This window comes from Epinephelus lanceolatus, chromosome 23 (assembly GCF_041903045.1).
Source record: "Epinephelus lanceolatus isolate andai-2023 chromosome 23, ASM4190304v1, whole genome shotgun sequence".
Classification (NCBI taxonomy): Eukaryota; Metazoa; Chordata; class Actinopteri; order Perciformes; family Serranidae; genus Epinephelus; species Epinephelus lanceolatus.
In genome coordinates, this window is record NC_135756.1 from 30,079,650 (window position 1) to 30,107,570 (window position 27,921).

The 27,921-nt window shown below is 41.4% G+C and overlaps 1 protein-coding gene and 1 long non-coding RNA gene across 3 annotated transcripts; both read left to right on the forward strand.

Annotated features, from left to right (window-relative positions):
* Positions 1–612: 612 nt before the first annotated feature.
* On the forward strand, positions 613–27,715 carry LOC117249044 (NXPE family member 3-like). 2 transcript variants are annotated; one of them, XM_033614381.2, is made up of 7 exons: positions 613–659; positions 18,140–18,288; positions 19,098–19,544; positions 21,793–22,088; positions 23,021–23,091; positions 25,845–26,048; positions 26,136–27,715. In XM_033614381.2, the coding sequence occupies exons 2-7, from the start codon at positions 18,187–18,189 to the stop codon at positions 26,687–26,689; spliced, it is 1,674 nt and encodes a 557-aa protein (XP_033470272.2). In that variant the 5' UTR covers positions 613–659; positions 18,140–18,186; the 3' UTR covers positions 26,690–27,715. The 2 variants fall into 2 exon arrangements, with proteins under 2 accessions (XP_033470272.2, XP_033470275.2); XM_033614384.2 differs by having other exon boundaries at positions 19,101–19,544.
* LOC144461780 (uncharacterized) lies at positions 12,784–14,640 on the forward strand. The gene is made up of 2 exons (XR_013490413.1): positions 12,784–14,162; positions 14,252–14,640. It is a non-coding gene; the product is annotated as an uncharacterized LOC144461780 (long non-coding RNA).
* Positions 27,716–27,921: the final 206 nt, after the last annotated feature.

Here is a 27,921-nt window from a genome sequence, read left to right on the forward strand (position 1 = left end):
CGGGGGGGGGGGGGGCTGGGAGCCTATCCCAGCTGACATCAGGCGAGAGGCAGGGTACACCCTGGACAGGTCGCCAGACTATCACAGGGCTGACACTTAGAGACAAACAACCATTCACGCTCACATTCACACCTACAGACAATTTAGAGTTATCAATTAACCTAGTCCCCAATCTGCATGTCTTTGGACTGTGGGAGGAAGCCGGAGTGCCCGGAGAGAACCCACGCTCTCTCCGGGGAGACACGGGGAGAACATGCAAACTCCGCACAGAAGGGCTCCCACGCCCAGGATCGAACCGGCAACCCTCTTGCTGTGAGGCGAGAGTGCTAACCACCACACCACCGTGCCGCCCCCTGCCCAGACAGTTTTTCACAAAATGGTGAACCTTTTGTCTCATACCCAATCTGTTGTCACTGAAGGTATTCACTCATGGAACATTTCAAACATTCCACAACTTTCTCAATCTTTTGTTGCCCCTGTTCCAACTTTTTTGGAACCTGTTGCAGGCAACGTTTGTCAGAGAAACTGAACCTACTGGGGCGGCTCTTTTGGCACATGGGAGTGTTTCAAAAGATTAGGCAAAAGCAACATGTGAGACATCCTGACAGAAACATATGACAGGACATTACTGTGCTCTCACCAAGTGAACCTCTGTCAAGGTAAGACACACATGAACACATGATATGCTTAAAACGAAGTATATTTAGAGTTTCATTTTCCATAACTTTAATACTTTATATACTTTACCTGTAGTAAGACATCATTATTTATTTGATGATTATATTTTGTATTAATCTGAATTAATCTGAATCTGTTAAGTAACTTGTTATTATACCTTTGAAATTATTGTTGAATGAAAAGAACATTACATATAATGATTACTTTTACCTTTGATACTTGAGGTATCAAAATTAAGCATTAGAATTAAATTTGTCAAACACGGTAACAATAAAGTTAATCTTGAATCCTGAATCTTTGCCAGCACATAATTTAAGTTCTGTTTTACCTTTAGCGACTGGTGACAACATCAATAATAAAAATAGATGTAGAAAACAACGATAAGAAAACAGAGCAAACATTAAAACAGCAATTTAAGAAAAAAAAAAAAAAAGATCATCATGCTCAGGCTGAATGATACACCAGGTGGAAGAGAAAGGTTTTTAGGGAGGATTTAAACATCTCTAGGGACTGGGAAGATCGAATGTGAAGGGGGAGGCTGTTCCAGAGCCTGGGGGCAGCCGCTGCGAAGGCTCTGTCACCTCGAGACTTTAGTCTGGTTTGTGGCACCACCAACAGTAGTTGGTCCGAAGACCTTAAGGTTCTGGTTGGGGTGTGGCGCAAAAGGAGCTCAGAGAGGTACCGAGGGGCAGGGCCGTGCCTGACCAATTTGGCACCATAGGCAAGAACCCCCCCTGCCCCAACTCACGGTTCGGTTCAAATCTCGGTTTTCAAAAACTACTAAAGAAACATTTCAAAAACTTCCTGAAAAAATGTCTGGGTTTTATTAATTATTAAACAAATATTGCATTGCAATAAAGAACATGAACATTACTTAAGTTATATTAACTTACAGTTCACAATAAATTAAAAAAAAACTTGTTAATCTCTTAACAGTCTACATTCTCTAAAATAACCTGTTTCTCCACTGGCAGGCTGCGCTGAGGTAGAGGGGATCGGAGAATGTGATCTTATTTCTCCACTGGCAGTTTGTGTGTGGGAGGGAGATGCACTTGAGGCTGCATCACTTGGTGCTGAGGTGGATAAGGTGGCTGCAGTTACATTAGGCCCAGGATTTGCAGAGGTGGGGGACAAACACTTCAGAAGTGCATGTAAAAAGAGGAGATATGTATATTTGACAAACTGGGCTTTTACAATATATTAATCAAATAGCTGTTGATTGTGAAACCATCATGGCATAACCATAATAGCACCTAACATTACAGACTGCCTTGATCTAATGACATTTTAAACACAGCAAACAGTCAAAATATAAAACATGCAACTGTAACATCACAAACTGCACAAATCTGAAAATTGGAAAACATAAATATACAGTAGGCTATATGAATATATGCCTGGTTGGTAAACAGTGAGTGGTTTGTGCAGCAGCACACTAAACATTAAAAGAAAAGATAGGCCAATATATTAAATTATGTTGCCTATTCATTCCCCCAAACACTTTGAGTCTTTCTTTCCAACTTTCTCTAAGATGGGCCCAATAGTATGTCTCTGCAGACCCGGAGACTGCAGATTCAGACCCGCAGTTCTGGACCCGCAGTTCTAGACTCCTTGTTTTTCGTCCCCTACTGGACGGCTGTTTAACTGCAACTAAATCAGCATCTCACCCAAACACCACTGTTTGAAAGAAGTTGGACTTTTAATGCTTTATTACAATTTACAATTTTAAAATTTTATTACACCCAAATAAAAATACCAAGATTTAATTGTTGATTTATGCCTGGGTGCTGTTCTGCATCATTATTGTTTGCTGGTTGTTCTGTATGGTTTGATCCAACTATTTTAGTTCTTTATTTCTTAATATTCATCAGACTGCTCTGACTAGCACGCCAAAAACTTGCACTGCATTGATCAAACCCGCTACAACATATAATAGGAAATGTCTGGTCTTGGGTGTCCAGTGCTCACTTTTGTTGTGGGAATTTGAAACAAAGGCTGTGAAATACTGAAATGGTTTGAAATGTTTTATTGTGTGCAGTGGTTACATCACACATCAGGGAGATCTGCAGAGAAAAAAAAGAAATCAAACATATCACAAAATTGAAAATAGAAACACTTAAAAAAAATTAAATGCCTATCACAGTCTACACTGAAATACTGAAGATTCTGGAGCATAGCAAATACATTATTATATCAACATATTAACAATAGTGCCCCTTCCTTCCTCATCTGCCTTTCGATCCTCCACAAAACTCCACTTCACTGTGGTTTCCCCTTTCTGGATTGTTATGTGCACCTTAAAAAGAGAGTCCCTAATTATTTAAAGTTAAGATTTTTCAACTGTTTTACACACATAAACAAGGCCAAAACCTAATAATAGACAAAAATACATTTCTGATCATCTGCGCTGGATGAGCTTAATTTCTATCCACAAAATCTCTAAATATATGCTATAGAGTAATATCAATGTAGTGATATAAACACACGTGATATATAATATTATGAATAATAAAGGAAAAACGTGTGTAGGTGTATTACATGATAAACATGAATACAAAATTAACTTTTAGCATAAAGTACACTAATTGCCAATATGTAAACAGTTTCATGCTTGTATGAAAACGTTAGCCTATACACATTTTTCTCATATCATCCACTTCCTTGTTTTAATCATTTATTCATGTTTAATTTAAAGCACATACTAAAATTATTCGTCATCGCGCTTCGGTTTCATGAAACAAAATGTGCAGGTCAAACAGTTCATTGCTAACAAGCTAAACTACTACCTACTACTTTAACCCATATTTGACGTGCCTTTCAGACTATCGTGGTAAAGACAGTCATATCATTTTAAACGTATCACTGTAAAACATGAAATTCGCTCTCTAATTCAAGTCAACAAAATAGTTTAAACAAATAATATGATTCACATTCAGTACTCACACTTGGATCATCGTCGGCCATATTCAATGGTTGTAATAGTATGTTGGCTTCCAATGAAATAGAGGGCGCTGTCGCGAAATACAAGGGGTCTAGAACTGTGGGTCCAGATCTGCAGGTCTGAATCTGCAGTCTCCAGGTCTGCAGACACACCCTCCTCAAGATGGGAGCAACATTAACTGACATTAACTAGCGGCTAATGAGCTGACGTTAGCTTGCAAGTGCTTAAGTAACTGTAACTTACGTTGTGTTTCTACCATTTTAAATGAAGTGTTTCATCACATCACATCATTACCTCGGTCTCGTTCACGTTTCTCCTCCTCTTCTTTTTTTTTTTTTTTTTTTTTTGTACTGCGCCCCAGAGGGCTTTTGCCTATTCATGACGATGGCACCCGACTGTCAGTTTGTCACTCAGCAGCATCACATTACATAAGACGGCAGGTAGCGGGGGGGAGGGGGGCACGGTTAGGGACCGTGGCGAAATTGATGCTGCCTGCCAGAGAGGCAGAAGGATGCCAGGCAGGCAGAAATTTGCAATGCTCTAGGAATTAACTAGCAGCCAGTACAGTACAGTCCTCTCTTGTCTAGCTAACATTTAGCCGTGTTTCTTCCTGATCCATTAGAAAGAAAGCTAGCAGGACATCGGTTTTGAATCCTTTGGTCACGGAGCTCCCTCCATCTCTTGAACACCTGACTGAGGATTATTCTTGTTTTTCCTCTTCTTTTATCACTCTCGTTTTGCTCTTCTTTGCCTCCTCAGACAGAGGAGCTCGTTTTCTTTTGCTAGGCCATTTTTCACTTGTCTCCAAACTTTGTCCGTCTGCCATTGTGCTTGTAACTTCATGCCCAACCAAAGACGGTGGATAAACCAAGACAGTCCACTGCGAGTCAGTTTCCTGTAGCCTGTGGCCATTTAGTGGCCGTTTTGGTAAGGAACCGGAACCAGGGCGAGAGAGACAGGACCCGGAATTCGATGGATGCACCTTTCTGTCAAAATAAAAGCACCAAGCTAAAAAAAATGCGGTGAAACTTTTCAATTTAAAGAATATAATTTACAAGAAAAGCCCCAAGCCATTAAGTTAACTTTTTTCTTTTATTGTAAATCGATGGTGCGCCAGAATTTAAAGTTTTACTTTGGTGAACACTTTTACTTTGGTGAATGTGGTGAATTTTGGATCCGCTCTCTAGACTGGAACCAGAATCCAGACAAAATTCAGAGTGAATGGAAACCAGGCTCCTTCCCGTACGTGAAGAGCCTGGTGACGCGAGGCTAGTTTCCTGTATCATTGTCATGTGGGGTTTGCGACCACCACGCCCCTTTAGGAGACTAACAGCAGGTCCTGAGTCCATTGACTTCAGTGGGAGAAATGAACGTGATTACAGATTATGGCCGATTCTTTCGCCCCATAGCCACGGAAGCAAATGTTGGACCCATTTATCACAAGCCACATATCTTCAGAACATTCCGACACCAAAATGGCAAATTTCAGACGGACAAATCAGGAGAAAATTTACTTTGTTCAAGACCTGTCTCTGTCTCAACAACACACTCTTGAGAGATCTGGCAACAGATATCTCCTCTCTGGTGCTGAAATCAGTGTAGTTTTGGATTGTTTTTGGAGGAGAAAACCGATATTATCAGACTGATCCTACGATCTTGTACTGGGTTGAGCTAACTGGAGTAGTTTCATGTCATATCCAACAACGGGAGGCTTTTAAAGCCACAGTGTGTAGGAATTTCTCCCATCTAACGCTGAAATCATATATTGCATTCAAACAGATGGCGCACTCTAGCGCCTCACTGTTTCAAACATGTATTGCAACAACTGTAGCCGCTGTGTACCAAAAAGCTATGATAACACTGATGAAACCATGTCATCCGATACTACATGGAGTATTCATTCAGGCTTCTACACAGACACACGCGACGCGAGTTGACAAACCCCCTCCTCACCATGCTGGCTGTGTTTACAACATAGGACTGTTGGGGCGGATGTAAATTGAAACAAACCAATCACGTCTTGTCCTTTGACAACTGACAAGTGGCTCAACCTCACACACCTCATCCCTCTCCTCGCATTACTGCGCCGCTAACAGCTGTTAGTGGCCAGCGGCACTACTGCCGCATAACAAAGTCCCACTCTTTGAGCATAATGCAGGATCATGTATTATGCAGCATCACGGGAGACGGAATCCTCGTTGCTAAGAAAGTGCAAAAGGGAATCAAAAAGGCAGCGTGACCTGCGAGTTAAAAAAACAAGGGTCAGCATTGGGGTTGCCTTTCCCAGGTGGAGAGAGCTGCTGAAGGAGAAAGGTAATACAATCACAGGCCAGCACTAACAGCGGCTAACAGCGGCTAACAGCTAACAGCGACGCAGTGATGTGAGGAGAGGGATGAGGCTGTTAGGACCTGGCCGCTAACAGCCAACAGCGGCGCTGGTCTGTGATTGCATTACCATTCTCCCTCAGCAGCTCTCTCTACCTGGGAAAGGCTACCCCGATGTGGGCCTTCGTTTTTTTAATTCGCCGGTCGCGCTGCCTTTTCTATTCCCTTTTGTGCTTTCTTGGCGACAAGGATTCCGTCTCCCATGATGCTGCATATGCATGATCCTGCATTATGCTCAAAGAGTGGGACTTTGTTTCAAATTTGCCAGGGTAGTAGCGAAGTGCCTCTTGCTCCTCTCCTTCGGCTCCTCAGTCACACAGTGCTGGCCTGGCTCTCAACGAAAACGCCGAAGGCGGTGCTGTATGTCCCTTGCTGGCGGGTGTATTCTCAAGATGGCGAAACGTAATGGAACCCCACAGACGACTTACCCGCACAATGTACAAACAAATCCAAAATTCTCCTTTTACGAGAATAAGTCAGAATATTGGTGGAGGTAATAGTACACCAGTGATGACATATTTATGAATGCAGACATCAATTTTTGCCAATAAACAACTGAAAATGTTACACAATGTCCCTTTAACAGATGACGTCCTGATGTTAGCTTTGCTGCTGCTGTTAGCTGTCCCTGTCAGCTGCAGCCACTAACTAAAATATCCGCTGGAAAAAATATTTTTTCACGGACCGTTTATTGAGTTACTGAGTTATTACAGACACAGCTAACGGTTAGCCCAGCTAATCTACCATAACCAAGCGAGGTTGGGGATACTTGTCTTTGACTGGCGGTTCTCCATCGTCTTTGATTGGGGTACGGGGGACAACGGAGACCGGAAATGTATATCATTTCATACAATGGGAGTATATTGTAGGTGGGCCATCTTTTAGTAATCCAGTATCTTTGGACCAACTCCTCGCTCTGGTCCCTGATTGGCTGACCGACCAATTTCACAATACATGACACATTTCCTGCCGTAAAGCAGATTTTTTTCCGCAAAATTTCGGCACCGGTGGCAGAAGCTTATTGCAAAGCCACTAAGTAATCTATGTGAACGCTGATAGTCTGATTCTACTGTGGCCACTACCCTGTGCACCCCACATTATTTTCATAATGATATATTTAGGAAAGATGCTATCTGTTGCCTCTTTAACATTTGTTTGCCACAGAGCTTATTTTCAGCGATAATCCAAAATCCAATGGAAAAATCCCACAGGCTTTTTGACGACAGAACCAGTGCAATGCTAACATCTGCAATGTTAACATTCACAGCCAACAGAATAACATCATCCCTGGAGTACTCTAAAGCAGAGTGTAAAAATACTGTGATACAAGTAAAAGTCTGGATTCAAAATTTTGCAGACATTTTGCAAATTTTGAAATATGCCAAATAAATGAATAAATGCATTAATAATATTGTGTAGACTTTAACAAATGTTGCCAATAGAGCTTAAATATTACCTATATATTATGCAGACCAGATTATCAAATAGGCTATTAATTGCCAACCAGTGATGGGAATAATAAATAAATGGCATTACTAACGGCGCTACGTTTTTCAGTAACGAGTAATCAAAAAAGTTACCGTCTCCCCCATTATAACGCCGTTACCGTTACTCACAATAAAATGTTACATTACTCGGCTTTACTTGAGTTCACTGAAGCGGCTTTCACCCAAGTAAGTTCCTTCTCAGCGGAGCTCTAAAGCTTTTTTCTTTGGTGATGACAGGTGAGGGGGAAGCATAAGTGTGATGATTGGCTTAGGGAGAGTAAAATTTCATCATAAACCAATCAGATGCAGTGTAGGGCGGGTATTCACAAGCACAAGCAGGGTTGTCAGGTCTGCAACTTTGGGCTTGTTTTCTTGTAAAGACGCTTACAAATATTGGTAGTCGCAGGTTGCGTTTTGTTTTGGGCTTGTTTCTAAAGTGGAGTGGCTTATTTGGGCTTGCTCTCTAAACGTCGCCTTTCTCTATATATTTCTGTCTAATAAATTATTTAAACGCTTGATAGTATGTCGGACTGCAGGATGTTTCCACAGCTCAGCTCCCTCCGCCCCTCTCCTTCTACACATACACACAGCTGACGGTCAGTCAATGAGACTTTTACATTTAAATTGCGCGATTAATGGAGGTTCTTTAACTAGTGTACATAAGTGTACAATGTTTTATAATAATGGTTTATTCTATTAAGTGTCAGTTTCATTCATTTTCTGTGGAGCACTGCACATTTGCTTTCAGCGCCCATGTTTAATGATTGGGCTGTTTACACTGGATGTTAGTTTTGGCATCTGCTCTATTTTTTCAACGAGCCCAAGAAAACACACTGACAATATACTGTAAATGAGCTGTAGACGGTTGAGGGAGGACTGATCCAGGCCAACATAAAGGGAGTTACAATAGTCTAATCATGGGGACATGTGGCCTCCAAACAGGATAACTTCTGTCTTGGACTCATTACAATTTAAGAAATTAGAGCTAAACCAAGATTTGACACCATTCAAACAATCCAGTAGAGGTTGCATTGTGTCCTTGCTTAAAGACCTTCGTGGCAGGTAAATCTGGACGTCGTCAGCAAAACAATGGAATGAAATCTTGTGCTTTCTAAAAACATCACCTAGGGGCAGCATATACAACAAGAAAAGAACAGGGCCCAAGATGGAGCCTTGGGAGACTCTGCGGGTCAGTGGGGCTGCAGCAGAGGAAAAATGACCTGACTGCACAGAAAAAGTCTGATCTGTCAGATAAGACCTGAACCAGCTAAGGGCGGAGTCTGTAATGCCCATGGACTGCTCGAGGCGGTGTAACAGTGATTTTTAAATTAAAAGACAGGCTTCTTCACTATGTAGTAAATGCAAAACCTTTTATTTAACCCTTAGATGCATAAGTAGGGTCAAAAATGACCCCAGGGCTTGTTTTTCTTCAATATCTATGGAATTTAAAGTTTTTATCATTTTATATTCCAAGTATTCCTCAAAAAACATGTTTTTGACAAGAGGCCATTTGCATTTAAAAAAAAATCATACACATTTTAAGAAATTGTTGTTTATGTATCATTGCCCCACTCTTCCATAAGTGGGGTCAAAAATGACCCCAAGCATTTCTTATGGAATATCAAGGGTTAGACCTAGGAATCTTTGATTCTTATCGACTGTGACTGTCAGGTATACATTTACTGTTGCACTTACACGTGTAATGCCAGCAGTCTCACCACCCAGGAGGATTTTTATACAGCAACATACATGTTAGTATTATATTCGTTTTATATCTTGGAATAGGCTACATATGATGTTATAAAATATGAACTTATTTTCCACATCCATGACTTTTGTGTGATAAAGTATAGTATTATTGTCATCAAATTAGCTTACTTTGTAGTTAGCTAACACTAACTAACTTAGTTAGTTAGTGTTAGCGAACTACAAAGTAAGCTAGTAGCTAACACTAACTAGTAGGTACCAGTTAGCTAACTACTGTTGTAATGGTTGTACTGTAATGTTAGCTAGCTACTAGCTACTGTAATGTTAGCTAGCTAACATTACTGCATTTGTTGTGTAGAGATAAGCAGCCTTACTATGATATTTATAGCTTCCTTGTAATAAAATCTAACCATTATTGTGTTTGTGTGTGTGTGTGTGTGTGTGTGTGTGTGCGTGCATGTTAGGTAGCCTATTATGCTATTATTGATTATTCAATGATGTCATTATCTAGTGTGTGTGTGTGTGTGTGTGTGTGTGTGTGTAGTTAGCTGCATTTGTTGTGTAGAGATAAGCAGACTTACTATGATATTTATAGCTTGCTTGTAATAAAATCTAACCCATTAGGTAGCCTATTATACTATTATTGATTATTCAATGATGTCATTAGTTGTTAAAATGTTAATAAAAGTGATAAATGAACATGTCAAACATGAAATCATTCTTTTGTTGACCAAAATATAATACCAATCATCATCTTTAACCAAAATGAAAGAAATTGCTTAAGTTTATCACATAAAACGCATTGACTCTAATTGGGGTCATTTTTGACCCCACTTATGGAAGAGTGTAGGTATTGGTAGATCATGCATCTAAGGGTTAACAAAAATCAATCATGTAAGTCAGTGTAGAAGGATGGGCTGTACAATAAAAATATATTTTGGCACTAAAGGGCATTTCAGTTGAACAGTTTAATACAAATACAAATACAACACAATAACAACATGCAACTAACTGATGATAATACTTATTTTGATCAATATTTCATTTCAGTCCTGTCAACATTGTAAACAGAATAATAAAAGTGTCAACAGAATGAAGTAAAATAAAAATACACTTTATCACTTTATTTTTGTCACCATTTCATTTCAGTCATATCAGTATTTAAATCATGTCATCAGGGATTGCTATGGAACAAGGAAAGACTGTTTTTTAAAAGGTTTTTCAACCTAAATGATGGGCCTGTCTATATGCAGCTAAATTAATCTAGTTTTAGGCTAATACCTCTATCTGACTGTAGTTTATGGACTACAATGCTGGGTGCAAGGGTGTGGGGAGGTGGTTGGAATTAGGTGTGGGTTGTGACTTATAGTCATGCTGATAACAGATGGATTATATTAAACTTTTATAGCATCAATGGAGCATAAAATGGTGTCCATGGCATTTTTCAACCTGGACCCTTTGCTGCTGGAACACCACAAATTTCCCTGCTGTGGGAATAACAGATGTTTATTTTTATCAGAAATGACCGTGTATAGAAGCTCGTACAAAAACTAACATTAACGTGGTCACTTCTTGCCTTAGGTATCTCCTTGATGTATAGGAAGGGCAAATGTAGGCTTAAAATATAATAAAAACATTTTTTTAAGTCGTTTAATACCGGAGCATAAATATATTTTTCCACCATGCACACACACTGTGGCACAGATAGTGTCAGCTTGTCAGTATCTTGAATTTGAGCTGATGAAAATGGATAATCAATCCATATAGATTTGTTATAATCAGTGCTGAATCAGTTGATATTTTGAGCCTCCTAAATGTGTATTGATTGATTGTTTTTGCTGTTATCCTGTGTTATTTCATGTGTAACGCTATGCAATGTAAATGTAATAACTTTAGCTAATAGCATTAGCCTACATTCACTCGTCTGCAGCAGGTAAATTTACTCTTGGAACAGCAGTTTATTTTTTACGAAAATAAGCTACAGATATCATCTCCTCTGTGACATGTAGTAGTCATCCCTGTGGTCACTGGAGACCAGCAGGTCTGCATGCGCAGTGTACAGACAGGAGCGTTAGGATTCATTTGTAGCACAACTAGCCAAAACTCTACCATGTCCATATCCGACAAAAGTCTATGACAACTGTTTGAAGTGTAGCTCCTCATTTTATCACTACAGGTCAGAAATGCACAAACAGTGTAGCTCAGTGATGTCTGCAGCAATTTTCCTTAAAGGCCTCTCTGCATGGATTGACTGTAGTGGGGCTCTTTGATGTGGGATTTGGGAACCCCATGTTTGACATGGCAAGCACTCAGTACAAAACCTACGAATATCACAAGTCATGTATGGCCAATAACAGATGCGTCTGGCTCTTTGCAGTGTGCGCTCTGCACTCAGGTGACCACTGAACTGATTTCCATGCAAACCTGACAAAGCTGTGGCAATGAGAGTTGTAGGCAGAACAATGTGAAAGTTTGCACGTGTGTGAGAACTTTGATAGATAGCTAGATAGATAGATAACCTTTATTTAAGTGTCACTCCACAACACACAATAACAATACCAAGTACATAGGGGTACAGAAGAATACATAAGTTACAGTATTCAATACCCGTTACACCCCTCCCCCTTGATAAAAATTAAAAGTGCTGAGGACCACTCCAAAGGAGCTGTGAGACACATACTAAAGAGACAAAAAGAAATTAAAAATGTACACTATGTTACCATAAAACAAAAACACAAGAACCATTTTGTTATGTACTGGAACTCATAAAAGACAATCGTCTGTTAAGAATGAGGTGGCAGGCTTTGGCACATTCGTTAATGCAGTGTTTACCAGATAAAATTACACACAATTTATTTGTATCATCAAAATCATTAAAATTAACAAGATACTTGGAGAGGTTACGAAATAGTTCTGAACGAATGTCTGCATAGAGGTCACAGTGTAAAAGAACATGGGCTTCCAATTCAATAGAACCATTATTGCATAGAGTACAGTAACATCTGTCAGCTGGAGTGTTTGTATATCTGCCAATTTCTATGGCTAAAGGAGCAACTCCACATCTGAATTTAGCAAAGGAACTTCAAAGCTGCCTTGATATATTTTATTATATGATTGACTTTCCTGCAGAGGATTCCATGTCAATGATCAGTTTGGGATACTCGTGCCAATTTCTTCAGTGTGGGGGAGGAATAATAATAATAATGATAATAATAATAATAATAACTTTATTTGTATAGCACCTTTCATACATAAAATGCAGCTCAAAGTGCTTCACATTTGAAGCTTCAAAACAAATAGGTACAACAATATTATAGTAGAAACAGCAAAATAAAAACAGATAAAATACAATAAAACAAATGAGAAGAAATCAGTATATTAAAAATGGAATAAAATACAATAAAATAAAGAGAAAATAAGTAAAACATGTTTGAGGGATAAAAGATAAAAATGAGTTAGCTAAAAGCCTTCTGAAAGAGGTGCGTTTTAAGTTCTTTTTTAAAAATGCCCACACAGGTTGCCTGTCTTATACACATGGGCAGGGCGTTCCACAGTTTTGGTGGAATGTTTTAGGTGACCTGTTGATAGTCTATGAGCATTGTTCTCTAGTCATGCAATTATTGTGCTGATTCATTCATCCTCCTTTTGTTGTTCCTGCAACTTTTCACAGGCCACTGACAGTGTGTGTCTGATGTCAGACATACCTTGTCATGCCTGTGGAGGACTGGCATGCTGTTTACCTTCTCTGCACAATAGGTTGTAGTCAAACACATCCAGCTCGAGTTTCCACCAACTACGTCTGCCAGTGGGGTTGTTATGAACTGGTGCTTTTCTCAGGCTCAAGAGAAGCTTATGATCTGTGTTCACTGTGAATAGGCTGCCAGAGAGGAAGTGTTTAAAATGCCTCCCCAACAGTGGTGTTACCAGGATGCCAGGTGTGGGTGGGCATTAGTCTTACCTGGGGGGGCAAAAAAAAGTGCTACAATGCTCAAGTAGGTCGAAATCCAGCGTAGGGTTACTGCACCTTAAAACATGTTTTGTTTTCTCCTTAATTGAGATAACTGTTGTTGTGATTTGGGCTAAACAAATAAAAGTTGATTTGATTTTATTTGACTTAGAACACATCCTTAACTGAACAGTATGGACAATGTTTTTTTTTTGTTTTTGTTTTGGTTTTTTTTTTAAGGTGAAAGAGGAGGTAACAGCACAAACAAAGGTTAAAACTTAGAACACATCCATAACTGAACAGTATGGACATGCAGGTGACAATGTTTTTTTTTTTGTTTTTGTTTTGTTTTTTTTTAAGGTGAAAGAGGAGGTAACAACACAAACAAAGGTTAAAACTTAGAACATATCCATAACTGAACAGTACAGACATGCAGGTGACAAACAAAGGTTAACTTAGAACACAATAAGATGTGCAGGTAATAAGGCACAGGTTAGGTTATCCTTATCCTCTGGGATATCCTTGTTATCCCAGACACCATCTACAGGACAAGTCTGCGGCTGCTCTTGGCAAATTCTGTCACAAATCTATTCATGTCAAGATTCCTTGTAATTTCTTTCTCATGGGCCAAAATGACTAAATCTCTCTTCCGTGAATGCAGCATTGTTCTGCGGAGAGGAGTGAGAATGACGTACAATCTGTGCAGGATGGGAAATGCATCTTTGTACTGCTGAATGCATTTGCAAGCTTCAGAGAGGTTCACATCAGTTGGCAGTTTATCCATTAACATTGGTCTTGCAACCACAATTTCATTTTGCAGGCTCAGGCTACTTTGCTCTGTGCGTGCAAGCACCTGAAGTGGCTTCAGGAGGTGGGGGTCAAGGAAAGCGGCTGTCTTAGGAAGGAGAGAGGATGTGGCTTTCATTAAGTCAACATTCTTTTGAGAGAATCTTGTCTCCATCTCAACAATGGCCCTGTCCAGAATGTTGAACATTGCCCTTTTAAAGGCCAGGTTAGGGTGAGTTTGAGCATCAGCTCCGCCATGTCCTAATGTGGATGAGACTATGGCACCATCAAGCTGTGAGCTAACTATCCGTCTCCTTTTAGGTGGATTGGTACTTCCACACTGAGAGAAATGCTCCTCCCAGAAGGAATCACTTCTCATCTCCTTCAATGTGCCCAGTGAAGCTGTCACAACCTCACATGCAGTGCACAGATCCACAGTTTGTGACTGTAGGATTGAGTTTGCTGATGTCAGTGCACCAAGCACATGAAGGAGGAATTTTGCAGTTGCAAAGAAGCTCTGCCTCTCAAGCTGGGCCAGGAGACCACTTGCCTCTGTACAAATGTCCAAGGGTGCAGTGTCATCCTCTGCCACTTCAGACAGGAGTCTCCTGATGATGTCCTCGTTGTTCACAATGGACTTAGTGACCTCATAGTGACTGGTCCAGCGAATTTCCAGCAATCTTTTCAGTGTTGGTGCATTGTATGTGTGTGTAACATAATGTTTATGACAAAATGCTTTCAGTGAGCTGGACCAATCAAAAAACCTCTTAGCTGAAGGCTCAGCTTGCATTGCATGAATAACTGCCAAATGCAGCTGGTGATTGAAGCAGTGAACATAAGGAATGTCCCTGCTAAGCTTTTGTTGAAGGAGGGCCTGCACCCCACCCCTCACTCCAGACATGACCGCAGCACCATCATAGCATTGAGACACTATGTTATCAGCATTATATGACAGGTCAGAAAGATGAGAGAGCAGTTGGGTGCTCACATATTCAGCATCAAGCTGACCCAGTTCCACCAAGCCGATCAGGTGCTCTTCTGGGATAGAGTCACGGACAAATCTTACCACAATGGATAAATGTTCAATGTTGCAGCGGTCCCTGGTGCCGTCACTTTTGATACAGAACCCTGGAGAGTCAGAGTTTTCATATCTGGTCCTGATATCATCCAACACCATTTTTGCCAATGTTGCAATTATTTCATTTTGAATGACATTTGATGTGTATTTGGCGTTATCAGGGATGCATTTTGTGATGTCAGCAAGTTTGGGATCTTTTTTCAGTGTATAATCAAAGAGCTTATTCACCAGTCCCTCCTCATCCCCACCCTCATGATAGTGCCCACGCAGAGCAAACTCATTAATTGTGAGAAACTGAATGACTTCACCCATGCTTTTCACATAGTACCTGTTCTTTTCAACTTGGGTTTGACCCAGCAGATGCGCAATAGTGTCACCAGTCTCTGACCGCTGCTTATGCTCCTGCCATGCCATCATAGCTCTGGTATGTGCGGTGCCTGATGCATGTTTGAAAAAGCCTCCGTCTTTTTCAAGTGCTTTTTTCCAATTGGTGTATCCACGCATGGTAAATATGTCCTCGCGGTCTTTATTGGAGCTAAATTTGCGACAAGCAAAACAAAAACTGGCATCGCGCATCACAGAGTATTCCAGCCATGGTCGGGTTTGGTACCAGGCTGCATTAAAGCACCTTCATGTTTTCCCAAACGGCCGTCTGGGGTACGTATTCAGAATAGGTTGTGATGGGCGATCCAAGTTTAAGTCTGGAGGAGCACACACAGCAGGGCCAGAGTCAGAGGACTGGACGGGAAGAACAGGAGGGACGCTTTCAGACGCCGCTGGCAGAGGGGCAGAGCTGCCACCGGGACATGATGCGTCTGCCGGCCGCACATCACCTGCAGACCCCGGCAGCGATACTGAGCCCTGCTCGGTGTTCGCTGCGGTGGTAGAGGGGGAGTTAGCGGGCGTGGAAGCTGCTTGCTTCTTTATGAGCCACCTATGCATCTCTCTTTCTGGCAGTATGTGCTTATTTGACTGAGAGGAGCTACCCGCCAAAGGCAGGTAACTGCTAAGTCTTGCTAACACGTAGCACAACACACAACAGAGGACACGACACACAGATGACAGACAAAAAGTACAAGATGAGTGAGATGAATGATAATAGTCCGGTACGAGAGGCAAAAGTAGGAGACGGTGGTAGTGCTAGGGCAAATAGATCGCTGACGTGACTGAAACTAGATGGCGAGGCAGACGAGTAATAAATGAAGAGCAGCAGGACAAACGTCAAGTACTGTCTGAACTACTGACGGTGTCTGCGAGTTGCGCTTTGGCACATGCGCGATTCATTCGCACCCTGGACGCCGAGGGGTTAACATCTCCCTGCTGGGAGGGGCTGCTCCGTGGGGACTGAGCTGACAGTGTGTGCTGTAGGACGCGGGAGAGTCCACGGCAGTGTCCGCTGACATCACAGTACTATATGAATGGGATACCATACGCGGTGCCCAGACTGCCGTCAGTACTACATCCAGTTTTCCTTGGGTGGGCAGAGCGTGTCCGTGGGTGGGCACTGCCCACCCCTGCCCCCCCCTGGTAACGCCCCCGCTCCCCAACCAAACAACTGCCCAGAGCTTATGGTCAAAGGTAGACCATTTTCTTTCAGGAGGCCTAGGTGTGTGGCTCATATAGGCAATAACACGTTCTTTGTTGTCTTGACAAAGAGCCAATGCCATCCTGTGAAGCATCAGTGTACAGCAAGAATGGCTGTATGAAGATTGGATTTGTCATGATCGGTGGGTGAGTGAGAGCGTCTAGGCCATCCATGCACCTTTTCAGTGCTCCTTGCATCTGTTTAGAGTCCATGGTTGGAGACCACGTGTCTGAGGAAAGTCACTTGAGTTTGAGCTAGCTGGCACTTTCTGGCACACCTCTTCCTTTTTTCTTTAGTTGGTCTGAAAAAGACCAGCTGAACACAAGGACATCATCTAGGTGAATCAACCAGTCCTTCCAGTGCAGGCCATGTAGCACCAGCTTCATCAACTGTTGTAATGTTGGTGGGGCGTTGATCAATCCCATGGGCATAACCTTGAAGTGGTAGAAAGCACTGCCAGTGATGAATGCTGTTTTCTCCTTGTCCTGTGGCTGAAGCTCAACCTGCCAATATCCACTTAATAAGTCCATCGTGCGGCGCCAGCATGCACCTGATAGGCTGTAAAGAGCATCTGCAGGGCGTGGCAGGGGGTATCAGTCTTTGATGGTGTTTGCATTCAGCTTTTGGTAATCTATGCAGAATCTGTAGCTGCCATCTTTGCCAGCTACTGGACCCGTCTATCTCTTCTCTGATGTTGGGGGGGTTCTGTATGCGCTCTGTTTGATGGGACAAGCATCTGCTGTGTTTATGCTGTGTTGTACAATGTTAGTGCGTCCATAGTCTTGGTCATGAGCTCTAAAAACATCACTGTAAGTCAGCAGCAAAGCTTCAAGTTTTTGTCTCTGTTCGACAGAAAGTGCTACCTGACTGAGATTAACATAAGATAACATATACTTTATTGATCCCCAGGGGGGAAATTCAAGTATCACAGCAGCACAAGACAAAATCAAAAGGACAGAATATGATTAATGATAATAGATACATAAAAGATAAAATAAAATTGCTACATCAGATGAATAAAGTGACTAAAAATGGCAGACAAAGTGTTGAATGGAATAAAGTGACAGGTGGCAGATAAAGTGTCATTATTGGACAAATGCAAGATGGGTCTGTTCAGAGCTAGATGTAGCTAAGCCAAACCGCTGTTGTACAGTCTGATTGCGGTGGGCACAAAAACATCTGGAAACTTCTGTTGAGTGGCTTCCTTTAGCTTCCACTATGGAATAGTTGTCCTCATTATCACCTAGCGGGTGAAAGTCTCATAGCCCAGTTTCACTTGGGACGTGGAGGTCAGTAGTAGTTGGGTTCATTACTCTGATGTAAGTGAGCCCTGTGCAGGTGAATGGAAATTTACCAGGAGCAGGTGAGGGATAGAAGCAAACTGTTACATTGAGGATACATTGTACACCTTTTGACATGGTACTTGTGGTTGCCAGCAGGTATATGCATTTTTCTTTCTTTGCTTTTAGTAACAATAGCAGTAATATTCTGTAGCATCAAAGGTGTTGTTACCCTGTTGTTGTTTTTTGTTTTATTTTTGATCCAGTGCCAGAGGAAGTGGTCGTAGTGCTGCAGCCATAGCTGAAGACTATCATGAAGGTTAGAGCTTGTACAAGAAGGGAGTTCAGTGTCATCTTCCTCTTTCTGGCTGTGGCTGCCTTAATCTTTGGGCTACGTAACGTGGAGGTCCTGGAGGTGAGAACCCTTAAAAAGTAACTAAACCCTAAAACCATTTTTTTCAGCTGATAATCATTGTTTCTGGTTGTATAGTAGTGTTAGTGACTGATCCTGCTCAAAATCTTGACAGTTTAGTGCAAACTGTTGAAAATCTACATTTTATTTTAAAAATGTGGTATGGAGTGCCCTCTACAGCTTGAAACCTGGTTACTACATTTGAATTTACATTACATTACATTGGAGGCGAATGATTCTTTTTTGAGGCAAATGACGTCACTAACCGTCCATGCTAAAGCCTGCCCTCCTCCCTTTACTCCTCCCCTTACTATAAAGCCATTCTGTCGACGAGGGAGGAAGGGAGGGAGGGGTGGATGGATGGATGCAGTGGGCTGCTGCGCGGTGAGCTCAGGCTCCCAGAGAGGGAGAAATAGAACCAAGTAGGATAAAATAAGTCAAAGTGTGGAGAAGGGGACCAGGTGAGCTCCGGCCGCTTTCCCTTCTGCCCGTGTGACATAGCTAGGGGCGGTTTTCCAAGCCACCATCGGCACAATGGATATAAGCTCCACTGTCGGCATGGTGAAAAAAAAGTCTAAGTGTGGAGATGGGGAGAAGGGTGAACAGGGGGAAAGAGGCCGAGCTGGAGCCGCCTTCTCTTCTGCCTGTGTGACACAGTTAGGGGGGTTTTTCCAAGCCACCATCGGCACAATGAGCACAAGTCTAAGTGTGGAGGATAGGAACCAGGTAAAGATGCCGGTTTGTTTAGTTAATTTGCTTTTAGTGCATTTGTTTGATTAATTTTTGTCACCATCTCTCTCTTGACCCCCCAGCAGTTTCAGCATAAAATACACTCCACCACCAACGCCACAAACATTTCCACTGACCCAGATGTGAATCACAGCTTCTGCACCTTCCAGCCACTCTCCGGTGAGGACGCTCTGGAGGAACGCCTCCTACTAGACTCCATTGCTTGGCCTGAAACTCCACTTTTGCGAGCTCCTGTTTCCCTGGAGAATACCAGTGATCCAGCTCACAGCACCTTCACCATTCTCCCAAGGAGGGGAGGAGGACAGTGGCAAGTAGGGGATCAGCTGGAGGTTATGATAGAAATGTCTGACTTCCATGGTCGTCCCAAGAAGTATGGGGGGGACCTCTTACTCGCCCGGCTCCACAACATGAAGCTTGTTGCAGGTGTAGCTGGGCATGTGATGGATCATCTCAATGGGAGCTACTCTGCTGTGTTCTCTTTACCCTGGGAAGGAGACACGCAGGTTGAGGTGATGCTAAAGCCTGTCATGTTAAATGTGGTTGTATTGATGGTGTTTTCTATCTGTCTTCTAAATGATTGGTCACTAAGCTCCACCCACCCTATTTACTGTTGCTTTGCCTGTTAACTTTCACGTCTTGCATGGCACATGTGCCATTTTTAATGATAACAGTGGCAGATTTAGCAACCTAATTTTAGAGACAATGATACATTTTCATTTTAGAAAAAAGCTATGGCTGGTTGCACAAAGCAGCTCAAGTAAAGGTTTTCCTGTAAATCTGAGTTAAGGTTTCCTGAAAATAAAATCTATGGCAATTAATGAGGAAATTGAAGGCATCCAGGGAGAACCCGATGGACACCCTTTTTGATGAGCAATTCATTTTGCACTATGATTTGTCTCAACGCCTGGAGCTGGATCACTAGATTTTCTGAGGCTGCGCTCTTCCAGCCCATTTACAATAATCATTGCTCCACGGTTTTATGCAACGCCAATCAGTTATTGGGGAGATATTTCATGTACACAAGTCAAACTTGTGCTGCGTCATTCACCGGGTTTCAAACGCCCTCACCAGTCTGTTGAACATGGTGGTGAAGTTCCTGCACAAATGTTGCAATATCCTCCTTGCTTGCTGTTATTTTTTAATCAAATTTACTCGTCAATATGTTTTTTATTTTACTTTATTTTTGCACTGATCCAGCCCCCAGTCCACGCTCCATATTTTGGTCCGGACAGGGACTTGAACCGGCGACCCTCCGGTTCCCAACCCACGTCCCTATGGACTGAGCTACTGCCACTCTTATGAACTGTAGATAGTTAGCTAATTAAGTTAGCTCAGTAGCTCTATGAGTTAGATGAAGACAGCGACTCATGGAGCTGAGATTTTGTTGTTACCGGTAGACTTGTTTTAAAACACAAGCCTGTAAAGGGAGTTTTTAAATGAGCACCTAACAGCTACATACATGATATTGGACTGAAAGATGGAAGCTAAAGCTGCATGACAAACAGTCAACATAAAGACAAAGCATTGTTTTGGTACTGTAATGTAGAGTGAGTTAGTCCTACTGTTACAGAAATGATAGAAAAAATAAGACCAAATTGATATTTCATCCCAACATAATTCTGGTTGGCTGATATGTGTGGTGCATATAATGCTGTCTTACATAACCAGCGGGGCTGGGGTCATAGCAACCAGAAGGCTCCCACATATTGGTGAAATACTACACAGTATGTATGCTTGTCGTTAACGTGACAAAATAATGTAGTATGAGATAGTCATTAGCGTTATGTGTTTTTGGTTTTGGGAAGGCTAAAAAGACAGCACTCTCTAACATTAAATGCAGAATAGCTATCTCTCTTAATACAGCCTAACGCACACCACTTCAACTTATGGAAAAATCCAAAGCTTGACAGATAGTGATGTCAGATTTATGAGAGAGGCCTTTTTTAAATGACTCTCAAAGAGGAACCAGTTAACTTGTTTCACAAGTGGAAGTTAATGCAAAATCCTGCTAATGGTGCATACGCAGTCGTGCATTAGAGCCTGCTTAACTTCTGATTTAAAGAACCTCTCTGAGAATAAAGTTTAGCCCTGTATTCTGCACACACCGGTGACCGAGTGAGAGTCGTGACTCCGCAACAGACTTGTTCAGTGAGCTACTTAGCATGAAGCATGAACCTCCTGAGTCGAAGAGCTAAGACCACGTGAGCCAGAGTATAGCACTAATCTGTTGGAACTCTGTTGGTCAGAAGTGGCAGTAACTGTTCATTTGTGTTAGGAAGAATGGCTGTCCAAGTGCAAACAATATGACAAAGACCATAGGCTATCATACCATATTAATGCTCATTGTCAGTGTTTGCTGTTAAATCATGGCAGTAGACCAACTTTCACAAAATGTATCACTTTTGAGTCATATTACCAAGCCTGCTTGAACAAAAGGGAAGTTCATTGTTCCTTTTATCATTTTTTTTCTTGTTTACATTGTGGCATTAAAAAGAGTTGTTTATTTGTTAGACTGAGAAAGCTAAGAGAGGTTGTCAGTCAGAGGTAGTTGTGTCCAGAGTGAATTTGGGGGCAGGGTTTAGTGAATGAACCATTTTCCAGAGACTGTCATCTGAAGATCAATCTTGTTTATGTAGATGCAAATCTTTTAGATGTGTCAAAGTGTGGAGCTTTAAGCGGTATCGACTTAATTTGTCTTTGTTGATATGACTGAACGCAATTGGACGTAGTGAAAAGTCTGGTTCTCTATCCAATCAGGTGATGCTGGTTCACCCTAATGAGGCTATCACAGTGCTGAACAGGATAAACAGAGAACAGCCCGACAGGGTTTTCTTCAAGAGCCTCTTCCGCTCAGGCTCACTCTCTGAAATTACCATCTGTGACATCTGCCTACGTCCAACCCAGCAGCCGCTGTGCAACTTCACTGACCGTCTTACAGGCGACCCTTGGTTCTGCTACAAGCCAAAGAACCTGAGCTGCAATGCCAGGATCAACCACGTCATGGGAGGAGTCAAATACATAATTAAGGGAAATGAGACGAAGCTCTTTCAAAGGTGAGGGAGCAGAAAGACAGGACTAACATTTTATGTGACTTCTAATACAGTACATCAAGTGTATATGTCCTTTATGGGTGTTTCAGAAGTTTAACTCCTGGCAAGACTGAACCCTTAACATGTTACTAACTACAACTATTTTTTGCTACTTGGAGGAAGTACAAAAAGCTATTGACATACTATCACCTTATAAAATTGATATGATAAACGTGTTAGCAAACAGTTCCCTGTCTACATCCAGTCCATGTGGAGCAACATTAGCATTCCTTTGGAGGTGGTATAATGTCAAATGTGAGTCCAATATTCATTCTCTTTTTAGCTCTAGTTTGGTCTCCACTAAGTCCTGAGGGGAGATCTGATTTAGCTTCAAGATGCTCTTCTATTTTCACCAGCCAGCTGCAAGCTTTGTCTGTTGTTTAGAAGGAGGTGGTTGATCAGAAGCAGCGCTATGTACCCGCACATCATGTGCTGTGTGTAGGGTATCGGGTACTGGAGGGGGCCCCAAAACAGCTATCAATCATAATCATAAGGATGAACTATTGAATTTAAGTGAACTACAGTAGGCACAATTAGACCATTGTAGGCAATATGATATACATAATTGCTTGAAATGATAAAGTGAATCATGCGTCAGGGTCATGCAGCTCTTGCTCTACCAGAAAAACAGTGTGCTGGAAGATGATGCAAGTGACAAGTTGCACATCACACATGCTCACTGAATCCATTGTTTACATAAACATATTGATTAGTGCAGCTTTAATTAACAGAGTAGATTTTTAGCAGCTTTGCTGTTTTCACTTGATAAAATGAAATAAAATAATATTTCAGATTTTTGTCCTCCTGTCTTGTTTTTATGTTGTTAAATGTCATAGTGTGTGTAAGATACTGAATATTCAAAACACTGATGTTTTATTGTGTGTGCTTTTCTTCAGGGGTGTCAACTTGAGAGTTGAAATTCGGGCTTCAGGACCTCCCAGTGTCACTGTGTTGCCAAAAAATAAAGGTAAAGCATGATTTCTCCTACTGCCATCACTGCCTGTAATAATAATAATAATGATGATAATAATAATAATGATTAAAGCTGCAAGCAGCGATGAAGGGGGCCCTCGCACCTCTGCACAACTCAGGGTGGCTGGCAGGACGCTGGCTGACGTGACAGCTCATTTCTGTGAAGGTCGGTCACCACATGCAAGAGTGAGATGGCATATCCTTCATGTTGTACCACTTCCTCAGTCCACATTAGGGCACTATAGAATGCACTAATAATACATCATGTCTTTGCACATCAAATATAGACCACAGCATGTAAATTTCAGGTAAATCAAAAGATAAGTGTCTGAAAAGACATATTTCCTGTTGCCAGTAAGTGGCGCTATGACTACAACATGAACTTAACTTTGTCCCTCTTACTTATGTTCTGTTTTTTTGTGTGTTTTCAACAATTTCTTCTTGTTATATTCTGTGTTCTTTACATAGGACTTATTTTAATTTTGTCCATATTATCCATATACTTTTTTTCTTAATTATCTTTTATGTTCTAATAACCTAATTGCATAATAGTGGTGAGTCCACTAGATAACCCCAATTGGGTTTCCGACCTCTCCAGCACACACTTTATGTTTTCTTTTGAGACCACTGTATAATCCTACTACAAGATGTGCAAATAAACAAATATCATGGAAAATTGTCATATACATGTGTTCAGGGCAGGACTATTATGAATCATGTGAAGTTTGGTGCAGATCGGACCATTTACTTCAAAGTAATAGCAATTTCGTGTTTCATGGCAAGACATCAAAATTCAGTGCTCTGCAGAGGGGTAGATCTTGTAGTATTTTTGATCACAAAGTAGTCAAGCTCACGCAAACCAAGTTTGAAGGCAATCTGGCTAAATCTGTAGGAGGAGTTTGTTAAAATATAAAATGTAGTTAACGCCAAAAATGACCACAAATTCAAAATGGCTGATGTCCTTTTGGGTATGAACCATGGGTCCAGAGGCTTCTTTGTGTGTCGGAGTGCGATACATGTGTACCAATTTTCATGCACTATGGTGAAACATGCCGCGGGGGCTGTTCTTTAAAGGGTGTGGCCAAGCCATTTTTCCACAACCATTGACAAAACTCATATCACATGTCCAGGTCTAGACTATTACAGAGCGTGTGAAGTTTCAGGCAGATTGAACGAAGTACACTGCCAATTTTTGTGTTTTGGCGAAACATTAACCTTCGTCCTGCCCTCATGGCAACGCTGTTTGATGAAAACTCATCAAGGTCTTATGGCTTTTTTGAGGTCCACCATAATTTGAGGTGGATCTGGTCAACTTTGTGGGAGATGTACGTCAAAGTATAAAACATGTCATTTCCTGTTACCAGTCGGAGGCCCTATAACTATTATTAATCACTGAGATGTAGATGTGTTCAGGGCGGACTGTCATCAATCCTGTGAAGTTTGAGGAAGATTGGACCATGTATGCTGGAGTAATAAACTACTTCTTGTTTTGTGGCAAAACACCTAAGTTTGACGCCTTGCCACTGTCACACGGACTGACAAAAAACTCAAGCCTGTAATAACTTTTCATGGTTGAGTGCTTTCGATTGGACAGACCAGCTTTTGAAGTTGATCGGATAAAATCTCTAGGACTAGTTTGTTTAAAAGCTCACAATGTGTTCCCTCATCAAAGTGTGGAGAGAGCATTTGCTATTTGCATGCACCAGTGTACAATATGCATCAACTGTACAACCTTCTCTAGGCTTAGATTAATTTTAACTTAAGCCACTGTTATTAGCAGCTAGCAGATACACGTTTTAACATTTAAAAAAAAAAGGTCTTCACATGTTCTTGTTTGCAGCATCATTGTTTCTTGCAGTTTCAAAGACCAATAAGTGAGGTCTGTGGATGTAGGTCTAATAATGTTTTTATGATTGTCAAAACATTGTGGACTGTAGTACTGGAAGTAAAAATATTTTGTTTGGGGGATTTATTGGAATTGAAAACCCAGACTAGATTTTGGGGTTTCTGGAGAGGCACTGCTTCTTGAATGGCCTTAGTTTTGTGTTAAACTTCCAGTTTCCCATTATTTCATAGTGCCTGAATTATGCACTGCGTATGCACACCATGGTATATAGGAGAGCAGGTTTGAGGTCAGAGCGCGTGTTAGCAGTGGTGCAAGGTTTGTTGTTATGATACCGTTATGCTATTGTTATGGGATGTATATTATCCGTCATCTATATCGTGGAACACTCAAGGAATATTTTCATGTGTTGGATCTGAGAGAAGCTTGGATTTATGTGGATGGAAATATAACCTGGATGAAAAGCAACATGGAAAATAAATGTGCAAAACGATGACCTGACTCTTTTTGTGACTTTGTGAGTAAGGAATTGAAACGGTACATGCGAGTCAAGCCCATTGAAACCTGTCTACTGCTAATAACTTGTGGCTCTGAAGTTAAGTTTTAAGTTGGCCACTACAACACTTTATCTGTTGTGGTGTTTTGCTATTTGTTGGCTCATACTTTGCATTTTGCTTTTGGTATGTGTTCTTGAGATCAGTGCTGTGTTTTATGATGCTCTATACCTCTTGAGTCCTTTGGGCAGTAACTTGAAACTACTGACTCACCAGCTGACGAAAATTTTGTTTGGCACTGACCTAAATGGCACCCCAAGCAGTCAAGGGGAGGGAGAAACCTTGGTTTTGGTCTTTTCATTGAATATGGACATAAAATAAACCCACCCATATCCTTTGACTTCCTCTTAGATCAACCACAGTTGAAAAGCAGCATTGTGACATCTGGACCCTCTGGCTATTACTACCAGGGTGCATGGCGATCATTAAATGGCCCCACAGTTCGCCAGTTCAACATCTCTGACATCAGTCCGTGTCTGAAAGGCAAGGTGGTCCACATGTATGGAGACTCCACCGTCAGGCAGTTTTTTGAATATCTCAACGCAGTACTACCAGGTAGCTGATTAAGCCACAGGATTTCTGGCAACAATTTGATTTTGTTCACACTGTTCACACTAATCTGTTCCTCTGTCGTACTTATAGATCTTAAGGAGTTCGACCTGCACAGTCCGAAGAGAGCTGGACCTTACATGGCCTTAGACTATGCAAACAATATCAGGGTAACATACCGCTTCCATGGTCCTCCTATCCGTATTGTCACTGTCCCAACCAGGGAGCTTCGTTACATTGCTAATGAAATAGATGGTTTAATTGGAGGCACCAATACTGTTGTACTTTTTTGTGTCTGGGCTCACTTTGGCCCTTATCCCATGGAGCTCTACATCCGGAGGCTGCAGAGCATCCGCAGGGCGGTGGTGCAGCTGCTGGACAGGGCTCCCGGCACAGTGGTCATCATCCGGACTGGGAACCCGCAAGGCCTGACGCTTAATTTTGCACAAACAAAAAGTGACTGGTTCTCACTGCGGTTCAACAAGGTGCTCAGACTCATGTTCAAAGGACTGAATGTTCATCTGATTGATGCCTGGGAGATGGTCGTGGCCCACTATCTGTCGCACATGCTCCACCCACAACCTCCCATTATTAAGAATATGATGAATGTTATCTTGTCCTATGTATGTCCTGCAAAGGGCAACTAGATGTACATTTGTTGGGGGGGGAGGTCATTTCAGATTTGTCACAGGGTATTGGACATTTTCATTTGGAAAAGTAGCACAGGATAAAGCATGTCAACTTCTAAACCACAAGAATTCACAACAGATGGGCAGAAACAGGAGATCTACCTAGGTGCAGTTAGTTTCCTGATAACCTCTTCAACCCTGCCCACCAGCTCCAAGGCCAGGAAGCCAAATCAGCCCCAGGAAAAAAAGGCAGAGAAAGGGAGGTCACAAAACTTAAAATATTCACAACTGTTAGGCATTGGGGATACAATTCTGAAAAAAATCACACATCAATCAGCTGGTTTCTCATGAACTTGAGGCAATAATATCACATATGCAAAACTGTTGGGTTTTTTTGTCATTTTAGGCTTAAAGCACTAAAGTCTGAAAAAATGTCCCATCATTCTGCTGTTTTAGGTGTACTGTCAAAGATTTTGGTAACATTTGATGAAAAAATGTTGTGCACACAGTACAAATTACAACAAGGTATTGAATATCACTGTGGGCATATTCTTATGAATATAGACTGACATACTTCTGAATTGACTTTAGGCTGCAGTAAGACAAACTTTTGTCACAATTCAATGGGTGTGCTGAAAAAATTCTCAGCTCTGTAGGGCATTCTGGTGATTTATTATGATTTTTTGAAGCTTGGAATGAGAAATATTTTTGAAATTTAGATTTAATATAATAAGCCGTGATGGGAATAACGTTATCTCTACAACTAGCTAACATTAATCCATTGTCTCACTGCTTGACTGAGCACCAGTGTAAGCTAACATTCACATAATTTTTTTTTTTTTTGATGCACCGACCCATCAAATATATGGAAAGAATACAATAAAGATTTGTAGAAAGAGTGAGGATTAAAAGATTCAACTACAATGGGATGATTCAAAGGCAGTGTGCAGATTCAGATTCTGTGTGACATATGTACTCATCATTCAGATCTTGTTCAGCATACCACCACTGTTAATATGAAAGTAAAATGGCTCTTATATGCAACTTCTTTCATTCGTTCATTTATTCTTTCTTCCATTAAGGGGGTCTCCAAGCATTGAACATATTTGAGCATTTTATAAAAAAGTAACACTTGGTTACTTTTCCAGGTAATTAGTTACTTTTATAGTGCAGTAACTCAGTTACTAACTCAGTTACTTTTTGGGGAAAGTAACGAGTAACTATAACTAGGCTATATACTTTTTTAACAG